At 40.1% G+C, this 25,117-nt stretch overlaps 5 protein-coding genes across 6 annotated transcripts; 3 read left to right on the top strand and 2 right to left on the bottom strand.

Annotated features, from left to right (window-relative positions):
* The first annotated feature begins 3,105 nt into the window (after window positions 1–3,105).
* On the top strand, window positions 3,106–8,327 carry prkab1b (protein kinase, AMP-activated, beta 1 non-catalytic subunit, b). Its single transcript, XM_048244341.1, has 8 exons — window positions 3,106–3,295; window positions 3,660–3,851; window positions 4,422–4,588; window positions 5,351–5,444; window positions 5,755–5,869; window positions 6,223–6,356; window positions 6,615–6,683; window positions 7,690–8,327. Exons 2-8 carry the CDS (start codon window positions 3,696–3,698, stop codon window positions 7,765–7,767), a joined length of 813 nt encoding a protein of 270 aa, XP_048100298.1. The 5' UTR covers window positions 3,106–3,295; window positions 3,660–3,695; the 3' UTR covers window positions 7,768–8,327.
* Window positions 8,328–8,535: 208 nt separating this feature from the next.
* LOC125295160 (phospholipase A2-like) lies at window positions 8,536–11,324 on the bottom strand. The gene is made up of 4 exons (XM_048244342.1): window positions 11,281–11,324; window positions 9,829–9,985; window positions 9,135–9,262; window positions 8,536–8,666 (listed from the first exon to the last, which is right to left on the bottom strand). The coding sequence occupies exons 1-4, from the start codon at window positions 11,318–11,320 to the stop codon at window positions 8,536–8,538; spliced, it is 456 nt and encodes a 151-aa protein (XP_048100299.1). The 5' UTR covers window positions 11,321–11,324.
* Window positions 11,325–11,659: 335 nt separating this feature from the next.
* On the top strand, window positions 11,660–15,029 carry LOC125294691 (phospholipase A2, minor isoenzyme-like). 2 transcript variants are annotated; one of them, XM_048243633.1, is made up of 5 exons: window positions 11,660–12,039; window positions 12,268–13,429; window positions 13,557–13,704; window positions 14,071–14,204; window positions 14,353–15,029. In XM_048243633.1, exons 2-5 carry the CDS (start codon window positions 13,381–13,383, stop codon window positions 14,565–14,567), a joined length of 546 nt encoding a protein of 181 aa, XP_048099590.1. In that variant the 5' UTR covers window positions 11,660–12,039; window positions 12,268–13,380; the 3' UTR covers window positions 14,568–15,029. The 2 variants fall into 2 exon arrangements, with proteins under 2 accessions (XP_048099590.1, XP_048099589.1); XM_048243632.1 differs by having other exon boundaries at window positions 11,661–12,039; window positions 13,356–13,429.
* Window positions 15,030–16,162: 1,133 nt separating this feature from the next.
* LOC125294542 (phospholipase A2-like) lies at window positions 16,163–20,253 on the top strand. The gene is made up of 4 exons (XM_048243387.1): window positions 16,163–16,178; window positions 16,284–16,431; window positions 19,513–19,643; window positions 19,882–20,253. Exons 1-4 carry the CDS (start codon window positions 16,163–16,165, stop codon window positions 20,088–20,090), a joined length of 504 nt encoding a protein of 167 aa, XP_048099344.1. The 3' UTR covers window positions 20,091–20,253.
* Window positions 20,254–22,150: 1,897 nt separating this feature from the next.
* On the bottom strand, window positions 22,151–24,487 carry LOC125294745 (cytochrome c oxidase subunit 6A, mitochondrial). The gene is made up of 3 exons (XM_048243713.1): window positions 24,265–24,487; window positions 23,267–23,415; window positions 22,151–22,523 (listed from the first exon to the last, which is right to left on the bottom strand). The coding sequence occupies exons 1-3, from the start codon at window positions 24,362–24,364 to the stop codon at window positions 22,434–22,436; spliced, it is 339 nt and encodes a 112-aa protein (XP_048099670.1). The 5' UTR covers window positions 24,365–24,487; the 3' UTR covers window positions 22,151–22,433.
* Window positions 24,488–25,117: the final 630 nt, after the last annotated feature.

Below are 25,117 nucleotides of genomic sequence, written 5' to 3'. Positions count from 1 at the left end.
AGTCCGGGCCAGGATATTGTCATTTAAAAAGTGAAGTTGCAGCCCTCAACTGATGTTGATGTTGTGTTTTGTCATGTCATGTTGTGCTTTGGCCTGATGCACCACCCTCCACCTATCTACTAATTACGAAGTCAGTAGTGTTTCGCAATCAGGGTTGGCAACCTCGAGTCAGGGGGGAGGGGGAGGGGATACACCGCTCTTCAGTATTTTGAAAGTGATTGCAGTACCAGTTTTGGCCACAATCTTACATATGGTTCCTTTAAAGGCAAAATTGAAAAATTTGGTGCAAACAAACTCACATTTGTAGTTGTCCGATAGACCTTGTTAATTCTTGGCTGATTATGTGTCTTCAGATAACAGTGATTTGAACAGTACAATTTAAGAGAAGCTTTACACTTTTGTCCTTTGTAATAACACCATGCATTATTATGGTAATACATTTCTATTGGCTTTTGTACATTTTGATTGTTTGCCTTTCTATAAACCTTGTACATAGTGATGGATTTTAATAAATATACTATGATGCACTCTAGTTAAAATGTTTTTTGTGTTATTACTCTCACATTGTAAAGTTTAACTTTATTTAACTTTTAAGTATTTATTATTACTGTATAATTATAACAGTACTTTCTTCATTTCTATCCACTTATACTTTATTTGCTTTATCTCTCCTTTAGTTATTGGTTCTTTGCTCATTCAGCGTCTGATTTATTGCTGTTTGTCATGTCTCTCAATGTCAGCCATTTCAATGCTTTACTGTAATATTAATTATTTACGGACAGAAATTAATTACAGACAGAAAACAAGCAATGGCCACTACCTACAAGCTCTCTCCATCACCATCATCAACTCACTACTGCTCCCTCTCTCTCCACTGGTCACTCCTCTGCTCCCTCTCTCTCCACTGGTCATTCCTCTGCTCCCACCCTCTCTACTGGTCACTCCTCTGCTCCCACCCTCTCTACTGGTCACTCCTCTGCTCCCACCCTCTCTACTGGTCACTCCTCTGCTCCCTCTCTCTCCACTGGTCACTCCTCTGCTCCCACCCTCTCTACTGGTCACTCCTCTGCTCCCTCTCTCTCCACTGGTCACTCCTCTCCTGTCCACTGGTCCCTCTGCTCCCCACTGTCCACTGGTCACTCCTCTGCTCCCACCCTCTCCACTGGTCACTCCTCTGCTCCCACCCTCTCTACTGGTCACTCCTCTGCTCCCACCCTCTCTACTGGTCACTCCTCTGCTCCCACCCTCTCCACTGGTCACTCCTCTGCTCCCACCCTCTCCACTGGTCACTCCTCTGCTCCCCACCCTATCTACTGGTCCTCCTCTGCTCCCTCTCTCTCCACTGGTCACTCCTCTGCTCCCACCCTATCTACTGGTCACTCCTCTGCTCCCACCCTATCTACTGGTCACTCCTCTGCTCCCTCTCTCTCCACTGGTCACTCCTCTGCTCCCACCCTCTCCACTGGTCACTCCTCTGCTCCCACCCTATCTACTGGTCACTCCTCTGCTCCCACCCTCTCCACTGGTCACTCCTCTGCTCCCACCCTATCTACTGGTCACTCCTCTGCTCCCTCTCTCTCCACTGGTCACTCCTCTGCTCCCACCCTCTCTACTGGTCACTCCTCTGCTCCCACCCTATCTACTGGTCACTCCTCTGCTCCCACCCTCTGTCCAGTCTCTGTTTTCCCCCTCTTCTTTCCTGCCCTCCGTCCTCCTTTCCCTCGCCGCTTTCACACCCACAGCAATCTGCCGAGTCTGGAGGATCATGTATTCCGATATGTAATCGTATCACCAGCCGTGCCTAAATATAGGCCCCAAATTCCCCGTAAACATGGCGCAGAGAGGACAGCAGGCACCACTGATTTATGCCACGCGCATCGGCGCCAAATGCAATATTGAGGCTGGCGGCGATCGTGTTGATGATGATGACGATGAGGAGGATTACGAGGAGACTCTTGATACGTGTTTCACAGACTTGCATGCTGCTTTGGGGTGACTGACAAGAGTTTGTAGACAAAAAAAGATATGCTCAGTAATGACTGTACAGTACATGCAAACACAATTAAATATAGGCCCTATTAATGTAATTGGCAGGATTATCATAAATATATGCCATGCCATACATGGTCCTGCAACTTTCCTAACAGTTGCCCAGTTCATCCAGCACCCATGCTCCCTTAGCCCACTGTTCGCACCTCAGTCTGTGTTTATCTAAGTGTGTATACAATCTCTGGATGCGATGCAGGCCACCTCCCCATGCTTCTCAGAGTGTTGAGTTGCTGTAGCATGACACAGTGAAATGCTATAACCGTGAGAATGTGCCGTACACGGGGGTGGCTAAGATGAGACGTGTGCAGTTGGTGGATTCCATCACAGGCCTAGTTTAATGGGCCAGAAGAGTGAATAGGTGAGCCGTAAAAACTTCAGTCTCAGTACCATACCCAAGGGATCGGACTGTCTGTTATAGCCTACTAATAAGGAATTCAGTTACCAATACCAATAAGGAGCCGTTCATGGAGTGGTCTGTTGTGTTGGCTTCACTGACCAGAGCTCAAAGACAAAGACTACCTGAATAAACCTGAGTAAAACTATGTTGTTCCAGACACCATGACCTGAAACTGAACTTAGCCCTTTCAAAGATAACTGCAGTTTCAAAAACAGTTTTTTGAGAATATCATTGCTGTTCAGGAATGCAGTATTTTGGACATGAAAAAAGGCATTGCTATTACACTGTAGCCTACTGCACTTTGCTGCAGATGTGCAGTCATTTGGTCACATAACCATTGTGCTGCATTTTACTTCAACTGCAGTAGGCAGTAACTGATATCAGTTATATAACTGCTGCAGCAGCCTTGGCCTATAACTGCAGCTATTTTTTTGTCCCTTGAAAGCAGTATTATTTGTAATGGAACATCTGCCAAGAAATAGCCTACCATCTTAGTGGTCAACAGGGACAACTGTAAATTATTGTCAAAGAGACCTATAGGTCTATGGGTAAATTACCCAACTGTGTGGTTTCCTATGCTGATTCTCCATGTCCTATGTGCAATGGATAACAAATGGTTCATTCGCATTTATAACGCCGGAATCCATCGTTTCAAATGACAAACGTCATTGTTTATAGTCAAAATATTGTTGGTTAGACTAAGCCTACAAGTTGGCTACCTTGAGCAAAGTACATCGAGGCGGGAGGGGTTTGCCTTCACGGTTAAAGGTTAACCAAGACAGCCGCTGTTGTGCGGGAGTGGTTATGTAGGAATTGTTTTTAAACGTGGATTTCAACTCTCAGAATAAGGTAAGAAATGTCTGACCTGGTTGCACAGTTACGCACGGTTGATATAGGCTTTTGTTTAGGTGTAGGTGATATATTTCAGTTGAACTCGTGTTGTTTTGGAGTTGGTCGTAGGGCGCAAATGTTTTATTAAAAATTATTATTATTATTATTATTTAGCGCAAAATCACATCTGTAATTCGATAGCCTATAATATTTTGCCGTCTTTGTTCTCTCTAATGCGGTGTCGACACTTAACAAACCGGAGTCAGGAATTTGTCGATCAGTCATGCATGACGACCAAAGGGAAATGGTTGAATTGTAGGATAGCATAGCTACACCCGTGATAAATAGCCAGCTAATTAGCCCTTCGCTATGTGTCTTTCAGTGAACTGCATTGGCCTACTGTACCTGGCACACATCGATGGGTAACACTACCAGCGAAAGAGGTCACGGTCACGGTCATGGAGGGGGCCATGGGGAGAGACACCGTGACAGCTCGAAAGGGAAGGAGGAACATCGTTCCAGCATCCTGATGGACAGCAACGAGGACACAGATTTGTTTCATGATGATCCTAAAGTGTGTGTTAAGTAGGCCTATATTGTAGCCTAGGTTAATACATTTTCCTTAACACTAAGCCCACAATGTTCAGTCTAAGTATACATACACTGTTGATCCCATGAGGGAAATTTGTCTCAATTATTCCCAATTATTGGTTTGCAATTATTCCCAATCCGTAAATTCGTGAATTAGTGAAACACTCAGCACACAGCGAACACACAGTGAGGTGAAGCACACACTAATCCTAGCGTAATGAGCTGCCTGCAACAGTGGCGTTTGGGGAGCAGTGAGGGGTTAGGTGCCTTGCTCAAGAGCACTTCAGCCGTGCCTACTCGGGGTTCGAACCGGCAACCCTCTGGTTACAAGTTGGTTACAAGTCCGAAGGGCTAACCAGTAGGCCACGACTGCCCCCATTATCACAGCTTCCCCCACTTATCAATCACTGTTTAGTTTATTTGGCCCATACTGCTTAACCATCTCTCAGAGAAATGGGCCCCAATTTCTAAGTCTTAGGGTTTCTTTTAAATGTGCAAGCTGAACATGCATTTTTGATTGCATTGCAACAATGCATTTTTATCCCCCTCATAGGGTCCTGAGGCACATGAGTTTCTTGCGTGGCAAAAAGATCAGGAGTCAGACATGAAAAACCCATCCCAGAATCGGCCAACTATGTTCCGGTGGACAGGTGGAGGGAAGGAGGTCTACCTTTCTGGTTCATTCAACAACTGGGCCACCAAGATCCCTCTCTCTCGCAGGTGCACAGATCATCCACTGATGTCCCAGTGTTTTTGTTAAAGTTTGAATGATGGCATTTTCTGTTCCAGGTGAGGTAATGTTCAGGAGTCAAACAACAGATCATGCATGCATGTTTTTGCCATAGTGTGCAGAAATTGTGCATTTACAGTATTTACAGAATAAAACTTTTGGGCTAAGGCCCAGAATGTCTTGAAGTCTTAGTGACACACCTGACCTGGTGTGTACCATATCAACCACTAGATGTCAGTGTTGCTAGTAGTTCAGAAAAATAAGACCGCATTTCTGAAAAAAAGCTGTACCTGAACAGCCCCTGAATACAATCACATTTTATTTATACAGCGCTTTTCATATTTGCAATACAAAGGTCTGAACAATAGACATCAGTACATAGAAAACGACATGACAAATAAAAACGACCAGTAGGGCACAGCTTTTTCAGTTTTGCAAGTGCTACTGAATCTGTGACTTTACTGTAAAACACGTCTTACTAGATCATCATAGGAGGACGGTAGGGTCTGTGGGGTTCCGTTACTGATTACTGGTTTGTGAGCTATACAATGACAAAGTTTGTGAATATACAATGACCCGGAAGTTGGGTGCCATGGAAGTAAGGTAATTGTATTGAAAGATTTATTGTTTTCAGCACATACTTTGCCATGCCTGGCAAAGTGTGTGATGTGACCATATATTTACTAAATATATAGACCCTATTGTAGCATTGATTTGAACAGAAATACATTGTTGCCTATATCACCTTAAAGCCAGCACAACTTTGTAGCAGTTCTTGACCTACCAGAGGGGGAGCATCAGTACAGATACTGCGTGGATGGGCAGTGGGCCTGGGACCCAGCAGAGGTGAGACTGAAATCCTTTTGTGAAACTAAACCCCTGACTTAGCCATACTATCTGGCCTGTGATACGGAAAACTGCACATTATTTTATAGAAGAGTAAAGAAAAAGCATATTCTTACAAAATGTAAACAGTAAACAGAGAGGATATCCTCCATTAGCTCCTCCTACAAGACCCTTGTGGATAAATGTTTAAAACATTGTCCCCCTGTGTTTAACAGTCCGTTTCAAAATGTGTTCAATTCCTGCAACTGAATTGTTTTTTAATCAAATTATGTGTTATATGTCATAACCCAAACACCTGTTTAATTTCTAGCCTATGACAGTCGGCAAAGCAGGTACTATGAATAATGTGATCAGGGTGAAAAAGACAGACTTCGAAGTGTTTGATGCCCTCAAAACTGACTCTGAAAAGTGTGCTGATATGTCAGGTAAGGTTTTTTTTTGTGTAAAGTTAAAAATACATATACATAATACATATAAAAATTGTACTGATTATGTCCTCAGTATCTAAACATTTAAATATCTAAAATGGCAGGAAATTAATTCATGAAAGTTATGAGATGTTCCAGTGAATAATTTAACACACACCCACACGTGACATGTACACATTCAGAATAAGTACAAGGGATAAGCAGGTGTCTCTTACTCGTGTGCCCGTGTTAGCATGACTATACTGTATGTGTAACCACTCACCCTATCTTTACTTTGAGACTGAGACCAATCAATCAGTCACTGTTTTGAATTCTCTCCCTCCCTCCCTCTTTCTGTCTCTCTTTCCCAGACCTCTCTAGCTCCCCTCCAGGGCCATACCACCAGGACCCCTACACTGTGCGGCCCGATGAGAGACTCCGGTCTCCCCCCATTCTGCCCCCACACCTGCTGCAGGTCCTACTCAACAAGGACACCGGTGTGTCTGTAAGTTTGCTACCAACTGGGTGTCACACGACATGAGTGACTTATGCAAGACCATGTTTCCATTATTGAAGTTATTCATTTAACTTTTACATATTGGCATTTTGGCGGTCAGGATATGTTAACAAATGTCCTGTCTTCTCTTATCTAGAACTTCTCTCTAGTTCTCTATTAAACATCATAGTAGATGTTTTCATTTTGTAGAGCACACACACAGGTAAACATATTCTGTGCAGTAAAATGTGTGTAATCTGTGCACAGTGTGACCCAGCTCTGCTCCCTGAGCCCAACCATGTGATGCTAAATCATCTGTATGCACTCTCCATTAAGGTATGTTTGTGGGACAATAACTTGAGTTTGAAACACAGTCAAGGTACTTAAGGTTGATCTTGGCATAAATGGGAACATGGTATGTCACTCACTCACTCACACACACACACACACACACACACACACACACACACACACACACAAACTACCGATCAAAAGTTTGGGGTCACTTAGAAATATCTATTCCACTCCATTATAGACAAAATACCAGCTGAGATCAATTGCATTGGCTGATCATTAATGCAGTATCTACATTGCCAATTCACCTGTCGCTAAGCACCACCTTTAATAAAAAATGAAATCCTTTATCAACCAAAACCTCCTCAAAGCCTGCTTTGATACACTGTCAGCTGCCATTCTCCATAATGTATTTCTAATCAAGTCTAGTATGTTTGTCCGAGTTTCACACGGTAACAATGGGGGGTGGGGCTTAGTGACAGGTCAATTATCAGCAACCATTCATCCAATGTTGCAAAGGCACATTCTGTTTACTAATCTGATATCATTTTTTAAAAAGGCTAATATGTGTGATTATCTAATTGCCCTTTTGCAATTAGATAATCACACATAATGTAATGTAAAAAAATAACTGCTGCCCTGATTAAAAAAAAAAAAACAATGCAATTGATCTCAGCTGGTATTCTGTCTATAATGGAGTGGAATGGAAATTTCTGAGTGACCCCAAACTTGACTGGTAGAGTGTGTGTGTTTGTGTAACATACCATGTTACCATTTATGCCATGTTGTATCATCTTCCTTTAGCTACACATGGTGTAACAGTTATTTTGTTTGTTTATGTACAGGTGTTATGAATCAACTGAAATGTGTTGTTGATAAAGTTCTGAAAGTAACCCTATGGATTAAAAATATTTGTTAATATTGTATGTATATGTTTGGTAAATTACAAATTATGACAATTCATCCCTGAAATGGAAGGATGTGTATAAAATGAAGATTGTCATTATTTATGAACAAACACTCATATTGTTATTTCATGTCGTTTCAGGATGGCGTGATTGTTCTTAGTGCAACTCATCGTTACCAAAAGAAATATGTCACTACTTTACTCTACAAACCCACATAACAAGGCACACCAGGGTGTATGTCAAATATGTCTGTCTATGTGAGTGGGTGTGTCTGTGTATGTTATTATTAGGCACATGCCTTATTATCTGAGTCAGCTGTGGGAATTCCCACAACAACCCTGGAGTAGGTGGGGAACAACAGTAGGGATTCAGGTGTTGGAGAAATTGGGGATACAAATGAGCTTTTTCTCATGTACAGTTTATGACGTGTGTGTGTGTGTGTGTGTGTGTGTAAAAGGCAAAAAAGTCCAAGACAGTCCAAGACTCATTCCCTATGCGTAGATTGGATTAATCTCTTATCTGTAGGGTTTGTTGTGTGTTAACACATAGAGCAGTGCAGCTGGCAATTACCGTTGTCTTGTTTCATAAACTGGCCCTCTTCTGTAATCATCATTTTTTTATTAGAATTTAATTCTGAGTACACCATACTCTGACTGTGAAATGTTACACCAGTCTGTGCACAGTGTACTTGAGTCTGTTTTGAGACCTTAATGTTTTTGAATGAAGATAAAGGTATAATATAATACAATTAAATATATGAAATATATGTACATTTTAATGACAGCAATACTTATTCAGAGAGTTATCTGATGCTTGAAGTACTGTATTTCTCAACAGACACACAGACACACAGTTTGGGATTTACCATTCTATACATATATGATTAATATTGTAAATAATATCAGGTTTTTTAAAGTATTCAAACTTGTTTTATTGTGTTTAGGTCAGTAAGCATTTCGTGTGACACAAACACATTTGTGAAGACCTCAGTCAACGCAGTGCACCTTGGCATTAAGGTTCTTGTAGTCAGTGTTATAGGAAGTGGCATGCTTCGCAAAGCAATGGGCAGCGACACGGTCACACTCACACACCGCAGCCTGGCAGGCATCATTAGAGGCTGCACACAGAAATAAGGGTTGTTAGAATATTCTTTTATAATATCGCTAAGTCACACCCATGTACATGGCATGCATGACCAACCAGGAATGAATGCTGCTTTTATCTGTAGCCTCTGACATACATTTTGCATAACATTTTGATGAGCAGGTCGATACTCTTGTCTTGAAGACAGTTAAGCTTAAATATATCTTGCCAGGTTATAGGTTGGATATACCTCTCTGGTTCTCTCAGATTTCATTAATTTCTCTAAAAGTAGTAAAAGAAGTCTGCTGATGAAATCCAGCATTTCTTAGTTGTACCAAATAGGTTGATGAGGCAAGAGATTTGTGAGTCATTGGTAGCATTACTGAAAACAAATTATTTTCAGAAGAGTCTGAGGTTATGGTTAGGATACGGTCAGGCTTATTGGGTATGTGTTGTTATTGATAATCTGTTTATTACCAGTATTACTGTTTTCCCCTCTTACCTGGGCAGCTGACCTGTTGGTTGGAACAGGTAAAGTCATACACCTTGATGTAGGGCACGTCAATTATGGGCATGCACTCTGGCATCTTTCTGCTGGCCTCGTAACAACGGTCGTGAACCTGGCAGCACCTGGGCAACAGTGAGGAGAGACAAAGAGGGAGAGAGAGAGTCTGAATAATGATCCATAAATGCCGTCGGCGCAAAAAACGCGATTGGTGGACACAGGCCCTAAATGGCCCATGTCATACAGGCTTTCACAAATTGCACTTAATCAGTTTTGATTTAAGAGATCTTGAAATCAGGAAGAGGTGGTTCCTATGCAGGCACCATATTACTGAACAGCTGACTGTATTCAAAGAAAAAATAAATTGGGCCATCCCACTGAAAAATCAGTTGTCATACGCAGCTGGTGGAAATTTGCAGAGATAGTACGATAAGATATAGTAAAATAGTTCAAAACATTCAGAACATTGTGCAACGCTCAAGGCCAGCCATGTGAATGAAAAAAAAAACTGATAGGAATAAATAATGATAATAAAAAAAACTGATAGGAATAAATAATAATAATAATAATAATAATAATAAACTGATAGGAATCAATAACACAGGAACACACAGCAGATTTTCAGCATCAGACTCAGCAAGCTTCTTGCATGGTCACTGTATGAAAAGGCGTGTGAAACACACATACGTACAAGTCAATGTCGTCCTTGGGTTGCCCGGACCCCCCGAGGCCGCACCAGCAGCCGTACTCATTGTAGAGGAAAGGGTTGACCTGAGGCTGGGCACACTGGATCATCTCCCCAAACTGCCATAGGGCATAGGGCACATGGGCCCCATAGGCACCGCAGACTGGTACAAAGACAGGATGGGGGAGGCAGACAGGAGATGGGCATAAGCATGGTAAAGCCTGAATGGATCTGTCCTTAATAATAACACTTTAAGATTGTAGCGGCTACTGTTTTTTTATTATTATTTTACTTCAATAACAGTGCAATAGTCTTCCATGGGATAACATATTGAAATACAGCAGAGCATGTTCTTCTGTGCATTCAGGTATACGTTCCTCTGTACCTATAATGTACTTGAAGGATTGTCTGGATTATAATTAAAGTGTTAATCTGAATGTCAGGGCTGCCAGAACACTGTCAGATCAGATACAAACACTCAGGAACGCAGGTGATCGAGGCAAAAGACAGCAGCTCTAGGCATTACTGTCTTCCACAATGAGCCTGAATTGAATGTAGTAGTTGTGAAAGTCTTGTCATCTCGGGTTATGACACTTGTTTAGCATTAGCAATATTTCTGGTAAACAGAGGAGATAGTTTTAGGTTATCCAAGTAAATGCTCTGTTTTTAAAGCATATAAACCTGCTGAATTTACTTATGAATTTTGCTACTTAAGTTGTATAAGTGGACATGATGTCACTCCTCTTGAGCTGTGCAATTGTCCATAACCAATGATAATTGCAGCAACACAAACATCTAAGATCATTATTGATTTCATACTAAGATACATGTTGCTGTGGAAGTGGGCAAACAAGCATGATTTCAAATTCAAATGTTACAGCAGCCGACTATTAACAAGAAACAGACAACATTTAACTACTGAACACAAATTGTAAAAAATGAACAAATAAATGAACAGATATGTAACTACTCTAACTACTTTTTCGTTAAAAAGTTAAGTGCCTTCAGATGATGAGTGATCCCACCTAGGGTCAGCATACATTCTGGATAGACTGATATACACTACCAGTCAAAAGTTTGGAGACACTTAGAAATTTCCATTCCACTCCATTATAGTTAGAATAGCAGCTGAGATCATTTGCATTTTTTATCAGGGCAACAGTTTTCAGATTACATTATGTGCTTACAATTGCAAAAGGGTTCATGACTATTGTAGAAAGGAAGGGCTGATCTTTAATGCAATATTGCCCATTATCAGCAACCATTAATTCAATGTTGCAAAGGCACATTCTGTTTACTAATCTGATATATAAGGCTAACTGAGAAAACATTGAAGAACCCTTTTTATAAAACAAACATATACATATGAATATAAAGATGATAAAGCAAAAAGAAAGTGAAAGATGACTAAGAGTGAGATGATGGGTGGCAACAATGAAGGTAAAGGTTAATTCTCACCTGCAAAAACCAGCAAAGCGAGGCTAGAGAAGTTCATCATGTCAGACAAGATCAAGAGAGAGTATGCGGGTAGACACATATTTATAGAGAGGGAGCAGGAAAGAGAGGGTGATAAGGGAACTGAGAAAAGGTTTATTTAAAGAATCGTGGAGAAGGGGAAACTGTTGGAAAATGGGCACGAGCCATGTGGTGTGTCATGAGTCCCACAGGTTATGATGTAATACAAAATATGGAATACTGACACATAATGACAAAGCATAGTCTATATGTAACATCTATTTTACATTTACATTTAGTCTTTTAACAGAACTTTACTTCATGTTAGGATGACTGAATGGGAAGGCCACGACATATGGTATGATGCAAGACTAAATTGTTTAAACGTTTTGCGTGTCCAGCTGACAAGAATGTGAGGTAAGTTTTATCTTACATCCTGGGTGCGTCTGTCACTGTGTGCAAAAATCACACATGACAACTGCATGTGCCTTCATAGTTGCCACCAGCTGAAAAACTGGTTCTATGATAAGCAGACAGCACCACATAGCTGGGAAAGAATGAGCAAGAGAGAGAGAAAGAGGTGGGAGGGAAAGCAACATTGGGTGTCTTATGGGACAGATAAAAGAGGACACCATAAAATCTGTCAGTGAAACATCCTAAGTCTGCCAGGTAGTTGAAACTTTCGACAAGCACAATTCTTCACCCACTGCTTCTGACACAAGTGTATAGTCTTGGATAAAGGAATTCTCTTTTAAATAAAAGGTAAGTCATTTTTCTTATCTGAAAAAAAAACCCATTATAAACAATAACTGTGAAAACAGAGTAATAAATACTAAATATGTGCACATTGCACTTGACAAACACTGACAAGCTTTTTAACTTCTTGGAAAGAACAAATTCTGTACTTGGAAGAGTTAACTACTGTCTTTTCTGCAAAAGTTTGTCTCCATCCAGAATGTGAGAAGGGAAAGTTTTTTTGTTTTTTTCCAGGCCTGTCCAACCCGAACCCTGACAGGCCACACAAGGAGCACAAGGAATGAATGGAGTCTTTGATAATCATGACTGTAATATTGTCCTGTTAGGATTCCAGAGGGATATTTATCATAGGAGAATACTTTACCTACACAGAGGTCTTTTGTTTGAGGTTCTTTCCCATAAAACTGAGCAGGTCACAGAATCATGTTGCAGGACAATCTTTTGATGCTGGCTATTACATGCTCTTGTTCAGACTTAACAGAGAAACAGATTCATTTCAAATAATTTTCAAAGCCTTGGTAACAGGTTTAGATAAGTGTGTAACTGACAGTGACATGCTACGTAATTACCATAACAGCTCTGAGAATATGCATGCCACTGCCATGACAGCATTAAGTCAAATGACATCAAGTATTTTGGAAGCTGACAGCTATCAACAACATTCACATGAATGTTTTGCATTTCTGTATGTCGATAGTCATAATACCCTATTGTCCTGTGAGAACTTATCCATGCTGCCTTTTGCCACCAGATGTCCTCATTTGTACCTTTTGTGTTTTACTTGTATTTTGCCTTGGGAATGATTGTTGCCCCTGGTCTTGTACTTAAGTGTTTTCATCAATGCTTTGTTGATTGGTTGGGGTATTTATAGAACTTTAATTCCTTTTCTCTTTGCTGAGTAGTACAGTCTTCAACCCATTGTAAGTTAGGTTGCTTGCCTAGTTAAGAAAGTCATTTTCAAGCTTTCCCCCTGTGAAATGTGGACCTTTTTGCCGGTTAAACAGTTTTGTCTTGTCTTTTAAGACTGGTATTAACTGGTAGGCCTAATTGTCATAACAATCCTGAAAGCATGGTATGACCAAATTATCACATAAGGAATTGTTATGTCAAAATAGTCGGCAAATAGTCGGCAAGATAGTCAGGAAGAACACTACAGCCTCCAGCCTCTCACAATGGTATATCGGTAATAGTCTATGGATATACACACATGGGGCATCTTTGAAGTACAAGCTAAGAGATGACTATTTAAGAGTTTAAAAGTGTGTATTTATTTATTTGTTTGTTTTTTATCATTTAACATTTACCATTTAACATATTTGAAGACCCCATCATTCAGGAAACAGGAAAATGAGCCCTCTTCCTTCACTGTTTTTCTTCAGCCTTTGTTTGCCTCTTTGTAAGTATTTTTTCTTAACATTTGTTTTATATTTTAGTTTATTTATTCAGTTATATGTGTAATCTATTCATTGTGGCCTTAGCCCTTAGATTTGTTTGTTAAAGTTAACGTGTTTTCATCCTCTCAGATTTGTCAGTGCCTGAGCGCAACCTGATCCAGTTCAGAGAGATGATCAAGTGCACTCTACCAAACAGCAACCCTCTGCTGGACTTTGGAGACTACGGCTGCTACTGTGGGCTTGGAGGAGGAGGCACACCGGTTGACGACCTGGACAGGTCAGAGGGAAGGATAGGCGATAGTCTAAAGCTGATGATGGCCACAAGGCATCTTGAGCAATGTTGCTGGCCAATGCTCCTGATTTTGCTTGGGCACTTCATACCCCATGTATCATCACTGTAACGGTTTATATAGTCTCATCCATTACTTCTGTTGCATGACACATCTGTGGCCATCATCCCTTACATACATTTAGTCAGGATATCTAACCATTTATTTTTATTTCATTCATGTACTTTTACAATTTGTGACAGCACACAGGACACCAGTGTTCATTGTTGCATTCCTCTAGTTATTATGAGAAACTGTTGGGGTGAGTGTGACCACTTTATTTTAAGATCAAAGCAATTCCTTCATTCTTCCAGGTGCTGTGTGGTGCATGACGACTGCTATGGCCTTGCTCAGAACCACAGTGCCTGCCAGTCTACTTTGGACAGTCCCTACACAAACTTCTATGACTTCACCTGCAATGAGACCAGCAAGACAGTCTCATGCTTGTGTGAGTAAATGAACAAAACCAATAGAGAATAGGGCTTGCTCAAGCACTCCAGGGTTATTGACGTCAGTCCAAAATGGTCATATTGAGGCATGTTTACTTTCTAGTAAGTCTCTCTTTCTCTCGGCCCATCTATCTGTCTCTCCTCCAGCCAGCAATGATGAGTGTGACATGTTCATTTGTGACTGTGACAGAGTGGCGGCCGAATGTTTCGCCGGTGCTCCCTACAATGCATCCAACAATAACCTGCCCAGCGGGACCTGCAGCGCTGCACTGGGTCCACCCTTCCCATCCGTCTCTGTCTGTCCCATGACTGCCCTCGTCTTCCTCCTACTCACAGTACTACAGAGGAATCTTTCATATTGACCACTGGAAATGCAGTAGCCTATGCTGTGTCTGTGAGGGGCAGATATGGACATGGTCACTGCGCTGGTTATTAGAAACCATTGCCCTCAGGAGGATCATGATGAATATGATGTTCATGTGAAGAAAATGATGTAGCCTAATCAATCCAACAGTGGTAAAGAAAATTGACTGTATGAGCAAACAGGATGTAGAATTGACAAGTTCTCATTTTTTTCTGTAATTCATGTTTTGCATGTAGCCCTGTATTTATTGATTATTGCTATGTAGGTTATGTATTTATTGTAAGTGTCTCTGGATTACTTATAACAGTTCTAGGATATTGCAAATATTTATACTGTGGTAAAGCACTCACAGTATTGTCAAGCAAGCACAAGGGAGCCAAATAAAAAGTGTTTGTCGATGTGGTAGATGACAGATGATGATATCGTAATGCAAATTTATAAAATAAATTGTTGAACCCTACCGTGTGCAGTGCATTCAAGGTATTATGCAGTACATCACTTTGAAATTATTCTACTTTCAGCAGAGAAAGTCTGTATTTACAATGTTATCTCTTAGTTACAGTTTGTTTTACTCTAAGCCTGTTATCACCTTATAAGTCTGCAACCTGAGTACTGAACCAACTCTCCAGTTGCTATTGGCGATTGTGCAATAGGCCCACTGTCTGGCACAAGTCTAAGGATATTCCATTGTTTCATATAAAAAGCCAGTTTAACGGACACGCAACCTGTGGTATTTCACCACATAATATAATTATGTGCCCTCATATTTCCTTTGATTGTATACATATATAACCACCAAGGGAATAAGTAATGTATTTATCAATTTTAGGGACCTGTTCTTTGCCTTTCGTGGCAATGACAGAAAAAACGGAACCTCAGCACATGTGTGTGGTGAGCTTTGCTATGAGGAAGGAACCGATGGACACACACACATACACACTAAATCTACACACAGCCTTATAAACAGTTCGCAGGTTTGACAAATGTGCTGAGCATATTCTGATTTTGCACTTTTGAAATCCATGAGTTAGCATCATTGTTGTAGATTATGGTGTTAAACATTTGTTAGAGGCCAGCATTAAGATGCAAAAATAGTTCCAGTTTGGTGCACATTTTTTTTAACATTTATTCTAAAAACATAGTACATCACTTGCAATTTGGAGCCATTGCCAGGTAGGGCTGTTTACCTTTTGAAACGCTTTTCTGGTAAGATTGTCAATGGATTGGGAAAACTGTTGGGTCATTTTGATGCGATTTCTGGCAGCATAGAAATGTGTTCATAGATGTATATTTCAGGAGAGGTTATTTGGTTATATAAATCTGTCACTTAATCAACCAAACACTCCACTTATTTAGAGATTAGGTTTACCTTTTTAGGTTGCCACTATATTATTGAAGTTATATATTTATCTATCTATCTCAATTTAATCTCATATTCTATTCAGTTAGAGCTACGCATTCTCAAAGACCCTTCTCATATCCCATGTACACAATGTAAAATTCTGTCCAGATTTCTGATCACTACAGTAACTCTACTGTTTGATCTCTCCAAACAGTGACATGAAATACCATTTCTCCACTTTGTTTTTGATCATGGTCCTGCCAGTGTGTAAGTGTCTTGTTTGCAGATACCATTGCACTTATTCAACACACACACAAAGCCTTCATTAACATTACTGCTACAAAGACATCATGTTTTTCTCCCTCTATTCAGTGGCAGCATATGAGAAGCGAGGTCTCCAGCAGTTCAGGCAGATGGTGGAGTGCAAACTGCCAGAAAGGGACCCTCTGCTGGACTTTTGGGACTACGGCTGCTACTGCGGGCTTGGGGGAGAGGGGACACCTGTGGATGATCTGGACAGGTTCAGTGTGTGTTGGCGTGTGTGTGTGTGTGTGTGTGTGTGTGTGTGTGTGTGTTTTGCATGGGTTGCGACCAGAGGTGGGAGTAAGTCACACTTGTGCAAGTCACAAGCAAGTCTCAAGTCTTAACCTTCAAGTCTCAAGCAAGTTAAAGTCATTTTTTGCGACAATCAAGCAAGTCAAGTCACAGCTTGGGTCAAGCAAGTCAAGTCATGTCATAGCCAAATCATACAAATTCATAATGGGTCATTCCACGTCAGTTCAACCAGGGCCCACGCACTTAGGTCTCAAAAAATTCTGAAAAAATTACCAAGTGTACCTATGTTACCCAGGAGACACACTGTAAAATTACTCTTATGTAAGATCAATACTTTCCAAGATACAGCCAGTTTTACAGGGGGAGGGGGGTGTCGATTTTGTTCGACCTCTTTTTTTTGTCAAAGTTCACAAGCCCACAGCGCAAGTGAGGCTCAAATTCTGCATGCTGGTACATGAATAGGAATAGTATGTAGCAAAATCGTCACGTTTGGTCTGGATAATCCTGCATGGTCATAGCTGTCCCTCAAAATTGATACAAATTTTATTGGAGTTTTTGGCTGGGCTCTGTTTAAGCATTCAGAAGACATATTTGTACTCAACATAGGCTCTTGAGTTATTTTCCTGAGATAAGTAGAAACACTCTCACACAGAAAATAAATCCAATGCAAATCTTTCTTTTTTATTTTCCACCCTGAACATGGGCAAAATGCCCCATTGACATCAATATGTTTTATATAGAGTCACCACACTGCCACCTGTGGTTGTATAGAGTAACCTGTGGTAGCTCTATACAAAACATATTGATGTCAATGGTGCATTTTGCCCATGTTCAGGGTGGAAAGTGAAAAAGAAAGATTTGCAAAAGACAAGTCAAATTGGTGTTTTTAAAAAGAAAAGTTCATGGAGAATAAAGAAAAAATATTTAAAAACTCTTTGTATATTCCCACAAGGTGTTTGGGTGCTCTGAAAATGAGAACCAAAATGATTTTTTAGACTTGTAAGGTCTGCTGTTCAGACCCTGAAGGATTTTTTTTTTTTGTGAGAGTGTTTCTACTTATCTCAGTAAGGAAAATAAATCAAGAGCCTATGTTGAGTACAAATATGTCTTCTGAAGGCTTAAACAGAGCCCAAAACTCCAATAAAATTTGTATCAACTTTGAGGGACAGCTATGACCATGCAGGATTATCCAGACCAAATGTGACGATTTTGCTACATACTATTCCTATTTATGTACCAGCATGCAAAATTTGAGCCTCCTACATGGTTTAGTTCTTGCGCTGTGGGCTTGTGAACTTTGACAAAAAAAAGAGGCTGAACAAAATCGACACCCCCCTCCCCCTGTGAAACTGGCTGTATCTTGGAAAGTATTGATCTTACATAAGAGTAATTTTACAGTGTGTCTCCTGGGTAACATAGGTACACCTGGTAATTTTTTCAGAATTTTTTGAGACCTAAGTGCGTGGGCCCTGGTTGATTTGACGTGGAATGACCCTAATGATTTACCCACATTTTCATTTTAAAGTAAGCTACAGTAGGCTAGTTATGAACTGCTGGAGTTTTATTTGTAACAAACAAATAGAGATTGCATTCATTCAAGCCACATACATCTGAATGGTTTATAGAATAAGATGAAATGTATACGAATATAAATAAATGAATTTCAAGTAGACCTATTATAAAATAGCCTATTGTTTCAATATGCCTCAAGTATTAGGTAAGCTACATCAAATCATGGAAATATATTCAAACAGTTCAAGTTACACCTGCCATTTCCAGGGACCAAATAATGTTGAAAAAGTTAACTAATCAATCAATCAAACGCTGAAAAGCGCAACGGCGCAATGGGTTTTAGGAGGGTTTAGGACCGTCCATGCTATATCATATTATACATAAGCCGCCCTAACATGTGAAGTAAGCTACTTTTCTATGCTGATTGCTGGCAGTTAGCTAGGCCTACTGACTGTTGTTACTACTAGGCTGTAACTAGCCTATGGAACAAGGATGTGTTTAAGAGGGAGGGAGGTTACATTAGCAACATTTTCGCTATAGCATATCAAGATTAAACTTAGAAAAGAAAATGTTTCACTTTGCCATTTCACACATTTTAACCTAATATTGTGTTATCTAAAATAGATATTAAGCTAACTCTTAAAGAAACCATATGTAAGATTGTGGCCAAAACTGGTACTGCAATCACTTTCAAAGTAGATAGGTAGAGGGTGGCGCATCAGGCCAAAACACTGCATGACATGACAAAACACAACATCAACATCAGTTGAGGGCTGCAACTTCACTTTTTAAATGACAATATCCTGGCCGGACTACTGTTGTCAGTGATATAAGTATTTGAAATGAACATGATTTCTTAATGTCTAGTGACATATCAGGGCCATTTTATGAGTAATTGAAATACATTTCTTACATATGGTTTCTTTAACATGCCTAAAATTTGACATTAGGTTTCTAACATGACTAACTTCTGACGGATGAAAATCGACTCGGTGGTGGTTAGTTATGTCGCTAATTTGCGCACTTGCAGACTGCTGTTCATTTCTCCTATGAGTTGTCAGATACATCATCTGTGTAGGCAAACATTATTATGTTTTGGTAAACGTAGAGCCTTCCATATTTGCAAGTTAGCCTAGCATAGCCTTTTTAAAAAAAAAAGTCAAGTCATTTTAAGCCATTTGTAAAGTCTAAGTCAAATCTCAAGTCATGAATAGCAAGTCAAAGTCAAGTCTTTTATACATGTTGATCAAGCAAGTCTCAAGTCCTAAAAAATGTGACTCGAGTCCCCCATGTCGGGTTGTGACTGTGTGGATGAAGCAAGCCAAATTCAAAGATATAGCAAAATACGGCATCATTTTTTGCATTAATATGCAGTGTATCCATTTATTAGGGACGGCAATGTATACAAATCATTTTGTGTTTGATCATATCTGTCAAAACCTGCAGCATGGTGTTAATATCCAAATAAAGGTATTAAAGTGTGTGTGTGTAAATGAGTGACGCAGAGGAAGTCACTAATCTCTTTCCTCTGCAGGTGCTGCCAGGCCCACGATGACTGCTATGATAAAGCCCAAAACCTTGAGTCCTGTGGCTCCATTTTTGACAGCCCCTACTTCAACGTCTATGAATTTGATTGTGATGAACAAAAGACAATTACCTGCATGGGTGAGTCACCCCCTTTCTGACACACACAGTCAGTCTTTTTTGTATTCAAGTAGTTGTACACTTTATTTTTTTCTTCCACAAATGCCTAAGAACTATATTTAAATAAGCTGTTAGACATGTGCCTTTTAATTAAGCTGTGTATAGCCTTATCATGACATATTTTTGTTATATAAGCTACAATAGATTCATTTAATTGATCATCTCTCTCTCCTCTCATTTACAAACATGTACATTGCAGCCAGCAACAATGACTGTGACATGTTCATTTGCATGTGCGACAAAGTTGCAGCGGATTGCTTCGCCAGTGCCCCATATGATGACTCCAACAACGGCCTACCTGATGAGGTCTGCAGTTCAGATGCAAGAGGCCTTGTCCCTAGTCTCCTCCTTGTGATGTTTGTAACCCTGTTCTCCCAAATGGTGCAAGGGGGGACCTTACTGTCCTGACATCAAAACTGAAAACCCTACAAAGCAATGTGGGATGATGGTACATTGGCATTGAGCAATTAGGCAACTTGAATATGAGTGAATTAATACAAGGATAGCTGCACCGCAACTAAGTCACGAGAAGCTGTTATTATTGCTTTCATTGATAGATGTTTATATGAGGTTTGTGTGATCCCTACATTCATGTACAATAATGTTTTCTCTAATAAAATAAATCATAGCTTTTGTATTATGTAATTTAGGGCTGCAACAATTAAATGATTAATCGATAAGTTGTTGACTATTAAATGAATTGCCAACTATTTTGATAAATGATTAATCGAATAGTGTCATTTTTAAGGAAAATACATACAAATTCTCTGATTGTAGCTTCTTAGACTTGAAGATTTTCAATATTATTTTACTTACTCCTCTATGACAGTGAACTAAATACATTTAGTGTGTGGAAAAACAAGGCCTTTAAAACATAATCTTGGGCTTTGGAAAACAATGGCATTTTGGCATCAACTCAGATTTGACACCAGGGGTCCTTGACCAAGCGTCAAATTCATGACGAGTGGGTAGTGAGACTGTTGATTAAACAAACTATAACTAACTAATTGTTAGTTGCAGCCGTAATGTAGTCTGCCTGAGAAGACATTGATGTTAAGGTATTGGGTTGGATTTAGATCATGTAGGTGACTGTAGATATGGAAGGTAAGCATAACTCAGGTAGGTTTCTGTGAACATAACTCCAAATGTGTCTGGTAAGGTAAAAATGTTTCAGCCACTTGAGAAAAGAATCGAAATCTGAAATTTCTGTCCTAAGTTGAAATTCTCTTATAAGTTCGCTTAGCATTTCAGAACTTGGATTTAGTATCTCAGAATTCCATTCCCCCCCCCTCCTCAAAATGGCATTTGCTCTGTTCACACAGCACACAGAGAAAATATTTAAGTAAAAAGTATGCAGTTTGATGTTGATTAGATCTTCTTCAATAATCAATACCACACCATTTCATGACACGATACAACATAGGGAAATCCTGAATGTTTTATCAAAGTATCAAATACTTTTAGCTGCCTCCCCTTACAGACCACAGCAAAACTCATAAGCTTATGTAGAACTGTAAGCAAACATTACAATTTCCTATTCTGTAAAACTCAATGAACTTGAAGTGTTTAGTGTTGAGAGCATCACCGAAGCATTGCGTTCTGACACAAAAGGAAGTTCTTCCGAAATCAGAATTGAGTAATGAAACTAATTCAGAAAGATAGACCTGAGTCTTTCAATTTTTCAGACAGCCCCCCTCTCATAACATTATATAGATTTAGACCTCTTATCAGACACTGGTAAATGCCTGACAGCAAATCCAGTTGCTCTTCGTGAAATAGCAAGTCAATATTTGTCAGTTCACTGTAGAACAGTTCGTTCTGCTCGTCAAAGTTTAATGTCTAAAGGTCATACCAGCAAGTAATGCACTTAATTCCTCCTTGTCCTAATTCTCAGGGTCTTCCACCCTGGCTGGTAGATAACAGGCCCATCATGGGCTATATATAGTTTATGGTTGGCACAATGAAAAATAGCAATTTCAGTGCTTTCTGAAACTCTATTTAAGTCTGGGATTTGTACAAAGCCAATAAACACCAGAATGTTTCTTGCTTTGGTCATTCTAGAGAATTATCACTAAGATATAAGGAAGTTTGTCACATGCATATAGTTACTGGAAGTAATAAATGCAGTGAAATTATGTCTGGTGTCAGCCTATTTGTGCATCTATGGGGGTGTCTTAATTAGTCGATTAAGTGGCAAGATCCATAGCTTTTTCAAGAGCACTTCATCTAAAATATTTGTAACAAGCCTGGACTAGTTATCACAGAAGGTAAACAAAAGAAAATATGGCTATGGCTTTGCAGTGATAATGAAGCTATGGCAAGGTAGTTTTATTTGTATAGCACATTTCATAAGGCATCTCAATACACTTGAGCTCAGATGATAGCATTTTTTGTAGGTGAACTTCAGAGGTCAATATGGATTTAAAAATGTAATGGTTGAAACCTTGTAATAAAAGAAAACACCACCCTGGAATTTAAATATGTTTATTTATTAGACATACGTTTACGCTGAGAATGTGTCAAGATGGTCCAAAAGAAATGTAACTATTTTCATTGTGTGCTTGTCATTTAACAGAAAGCACAGAGGTAAACAGAAAGTTTTTAACTTTTAAAGGTCTCAAACTTGAGGTTTAAGTAAACTGTATGAAGGAGTGTGGTTCAAACCGGGGTGTGGCCCCAAGGTATGTGTGAAGAGGAAAAGGGGACTGTGGTCCCAGTTTAAGCGTGAGGATAAGATGTACTGCATCCCAGTTACTCTTCATGTTCTTCATACCCGTCTGGGAGGGCATTCACTTCGGGGTTGTGGAAAAAGGACTTCACGCCATCACCCCAAGGGAAGCGCTGGACAACATAAAATTAAATTAAGACATTTAATGACAACACCACATAGGGTCTGACCAAAATGGGGAGGCTGCCTCACTGCCTTTAACTATTTACTGGGTCACTTGCCATAGCAGGCTCAAAGGTAGTTGTTTCAAGGCTTGTTTCAGACTAGATGGCAAGATAGCAACACTTGGCGTCGTTTTCCATTTATTTATTGTTGGGGAACCATTGCCAAAATACTAACAGCTGACTTGTTGATTCGATAGAATATTGGCTGTTGCAAGAAGCACAAAGGATACATCTGTGCAGTCTTCAAAATTGAACACAAAGGTATCTTAGAAGGCCAATTTTTGTATAGCAACAGTAATTTATTTAATCTTCAAGAGAGGAAGTTAGCATGGGTGAAGCCAGATGAAACAACCAAATTTCAATTTGCTCTGCAGGTCCATCTGGAAAGGTGACACCCATTTCAACGACACCCATTTCAACATCACCAATAACACAGGATCCAAGCTGTTGGTAGCATCGGCTAACTAGCGCCAGATTTTGGAGTGCAGGGGACAAGCCGAGATGGGCTATGAGACATACGTTCACACTCGGTATCATGTTTCAATACACTTTAGGTCAATATCACACTGGAATTCTCCTTTAATCCGTGTTGAAATCTCACAATTTTTGCCAAAGCAACAGTAGACAATGTAAAGACATAGCTTGTCTTCATCACACAACATGGTGTTTTTGCTGGCTAGCCTTTATCTCACCTTGCTGCGGATGCGCAGATGACTGTAGGGAACAAATTCAGGATTCTCATGATGGTGGTGCTGCATTTTGAGGTACGTGTTCAACATGCATACAGCAACTCCAGGGAAAGCAACAACGAAAGTAAGGATCTTCCAGAGCCTTGCTGCTCCTACAGTGACAGAAAAAACCCCATAACATTATAGGTCTGCAAATATTCAGCAGGCAACAACCTCAACAGAGAACTTTAACAGACATGATACACAGACCTAAGAATTAACACATTAACATTTAACAGCTATAGGAAATAAGCCTAACAATTACCACATAAATCTGAAGATATCTCTCATTACTCCATGTTACCTAACGTTAGCCTGCTATGAGTATAGAAGCTATGGTTTTGACATTAAGGAACCTAGCGAGGTCAGTTAATGTACTTTCACATTTAAGGCCAACGGTATGCATGGACGTAAGTTAAGATACAGTGATTCATTTCGTCTAAGGTTCGTGTAAGCATCAAGATTATTTGAGGAGAAGCAAACGTCTGATACGTTAATTTACAGACAACTAACTGAGGTGATTTCACCCCTGCCGAGGTTTCGGGTCAAGAATTGTGCTAGCAAGCTAACTGGTTCCTAAAAGCCTTTCTTTTACAGCTAACGTTACGGTGAGCTAGTGTGCTGGTGAATTAGCATGCTAGGTGAAGCAGGAAACCTTGAGCTTCGAAGCATTGACACACTTCAACACTTATTTGAACACGTTTTCCCATTCTCTTCGCAGTTTACCCTTTTCAACACAGTAAACTGCAAAGTAAAAGTTCAAATGGATTTACTCACACCACAAACATTAAAATTTACACGCAGAAACTAATGTTATGTTTAAGTTGGACATGCTAAGTTAGCTATATTACGTTATAGCAACAAGCTCCCTAGCAGACAAGGTCATAACGGTGAACAAAAAGTTTAAAAAGTGAAATAACCAAAAAATCTGGTTGGGAAAACATTTTCGTTTGAACACCCACCTGGTTCTCCATGTCCGTGAGCTGCTGCAGCTGAAAACTGACGGGTCTGCGACAAGGGTGCCCGCAACAGAGCTCGAGATAGACGTCCGAGAGAAGCCATCTTCGATGATAGATTATAGACACGGAAGTGAAGTAGCAGCTAACGTCTTTTTGATTTTATCTTCTCATAACCCACTGACAATGAGCGCCGCTAAATGGACTGGAGGTGGCATTAAACCATGGACTGAACAGTCTATCAGAGCCCGTCTACGGAGAGCCTGGCCACTCCGTATTAAGTCCCATTGTACCGAATTTTGGTTGCAGTTCCACCAGATTTCCACTGGGGGCGATCGCCATGAGTGCAGAATGAATGGGATTCAATGGAGCTAGACGGCTAAATTTGTCTCTTTCACCTGATTGTCGTTGACAAATCTCAGATTTGATTGTAGTTTGTATAACTTCAACATGGGTTATAGGTCAAAAGTTGAATGAACGAGTACTTATGTCCTTTTGTTTTCTTACAGGTTGGGTCATTGTTGCCCATAACACGCTAGCATTGTGCTAATGAGTGACGTCATTGACACGTTTGAAAGGCTTTTTAGAACAATTAAGTGACTTTAAAAAATATAATACTCAACCAAGTGTATTTTCTTTGCCTCCCCTTTCGAATACAATATTCAAATGACTTGAAAAAAAATATATATCCCGAGAAAAGTGGATTTCGAGGGGTACAGCTCCATAGACCCCCATGCATTCTGCACTCTTGGACGAGCGCCCTCATGTGGAACTACAGAAGGAACTGCAACCAGTTCAGAAACCGGAAGTTTTCCGAGAGTGGCAGTTCTCCCCTTATTAGACATTCTCTGAGTCTATG

Source organism: Alosa alosa, chromosome 5 (genome assembly GCF_017589495.1).
Source record: "Alosa alosa isolate M-15738 ecotype Scorff River chromosome 5, AALO_Geno_1.1, whole genome shotgun sequence".
Lineage (NCBI taxonomy): Eukaryota > Metazoa > Chordata > Actinopteri > Clupeiformes > Clupeidae > Alosa > Alosa alosa.
Note: the sequence above shows the minus strand (reverse complement) of the source record. Positions and strands in the feature narration are given on the sequence as shown.

Excerpts from the sequence above, each read along its gene's own strand:
- prkab1b (XM_048244341.1), top strand. The coding sequence starts at position 3,696 with ATGGGTAACACTACCAGCGAAAGAGGTCACGGTCACGGTCATGGAGGG. Across the intron at positions 5,445-5,754 it reads GGGCCTGGGACCCAGCAGAG|CCTATGACAGTCGGCAAAGC; the intron begins GTGAGACTGAAA and ends TTTAATTTCTAG. Across the intron at positions 6,684-7,689 it reads TGTATGCACTCTCCATTAAG|GATGGCGTGATTGTTCTTAG; the intron begins GTATGTTTGTGG and ends ATGTCGTTTCAG.
- LOC125295160 (XM_048244342.1), bottom strand. The coding sequence starts at position 11,320 with ATGATGAACTTCTCTAGCCTCGCTTTGCTGGTTTTTGCAG. Across the intron at positions 9,986-11,280 it reads CGCTTTGCTGGTTTTTGCAG|TCTGCGGTGCCTATGGGGCC; the intron begins GTGAGAATTAAC and ends TCTTTGTACCAG. Across the intron at positions 8,667-9,134 it reads CCAACAGGTCAGCTGCCCAG|CCTCTAATGATGCCTGCCAG; the intron begins GTAAGAGGGGAA and ends TTCTGTGTGCAG.
- LOC125294691 (XM_048243633.1), top strand. The coding sequence starts at position 13,381 with ATGAGCCCTCTTCCTTCACTGTTTTTCTTCAGCCTTTGTTTGCCTCTT. Across the intron at positions 13,705-14,070 it reads CCGGTTGACGACCTGGACAG|GTGCTGTGTGGTGCATGACG; the intron begins GTCAGAGGGAAG and ends TCATTCTTCCAG. Across the intron at positions 14,205-14,352 it reads CAAGACAGTCTCATGCTTGT|CCAGCAATGATGAGTGTGAC; the intron begins GTGAGTAAATGA and ends TCTCTCCTCCAG.
- LOC125294542 (XM_048243387.1), top strand. Across the intron at positions 16,432-19,512 it reads CCTGTGGATGATCTGGACAG|GTGCTGCCAGGCCCACGATG; the intron begins GTTCAGTGTGTG and ends TTTCCTCTGCAG. Across the intron at positions 19,644-19,881 it reads AAAGACAATTACCTGCATGG|CCAGCAACAATGACTGTGAC; the intron begins GTGAGTCACCCC and ends TGTACATTGCAG.
- LOC125294745 (XM_048243713.1), bottom strand. The coding sequence starts at position 24,364 with ATGGCTTCTCTCGGACGTCTATCTCGAGCTCTGTTGCGGGCACCCTTG. Across the intron at positions 23,416-24,264 it reads TCACGGACATGGAGAACCAG|GAGCAGCAAGGCTCTGGAAG; the intron begins GTGGGTGTTCAA and ends CTGTCACTGTAG. Across the intron at positions 22,524-23,266 it reads ATCTGCGCATCCGCAGCAAG|CGCTTCCCTTGGGGTGATGG; the intron begins GTGAGATAAAGG and ends TATGTTGTCCAG.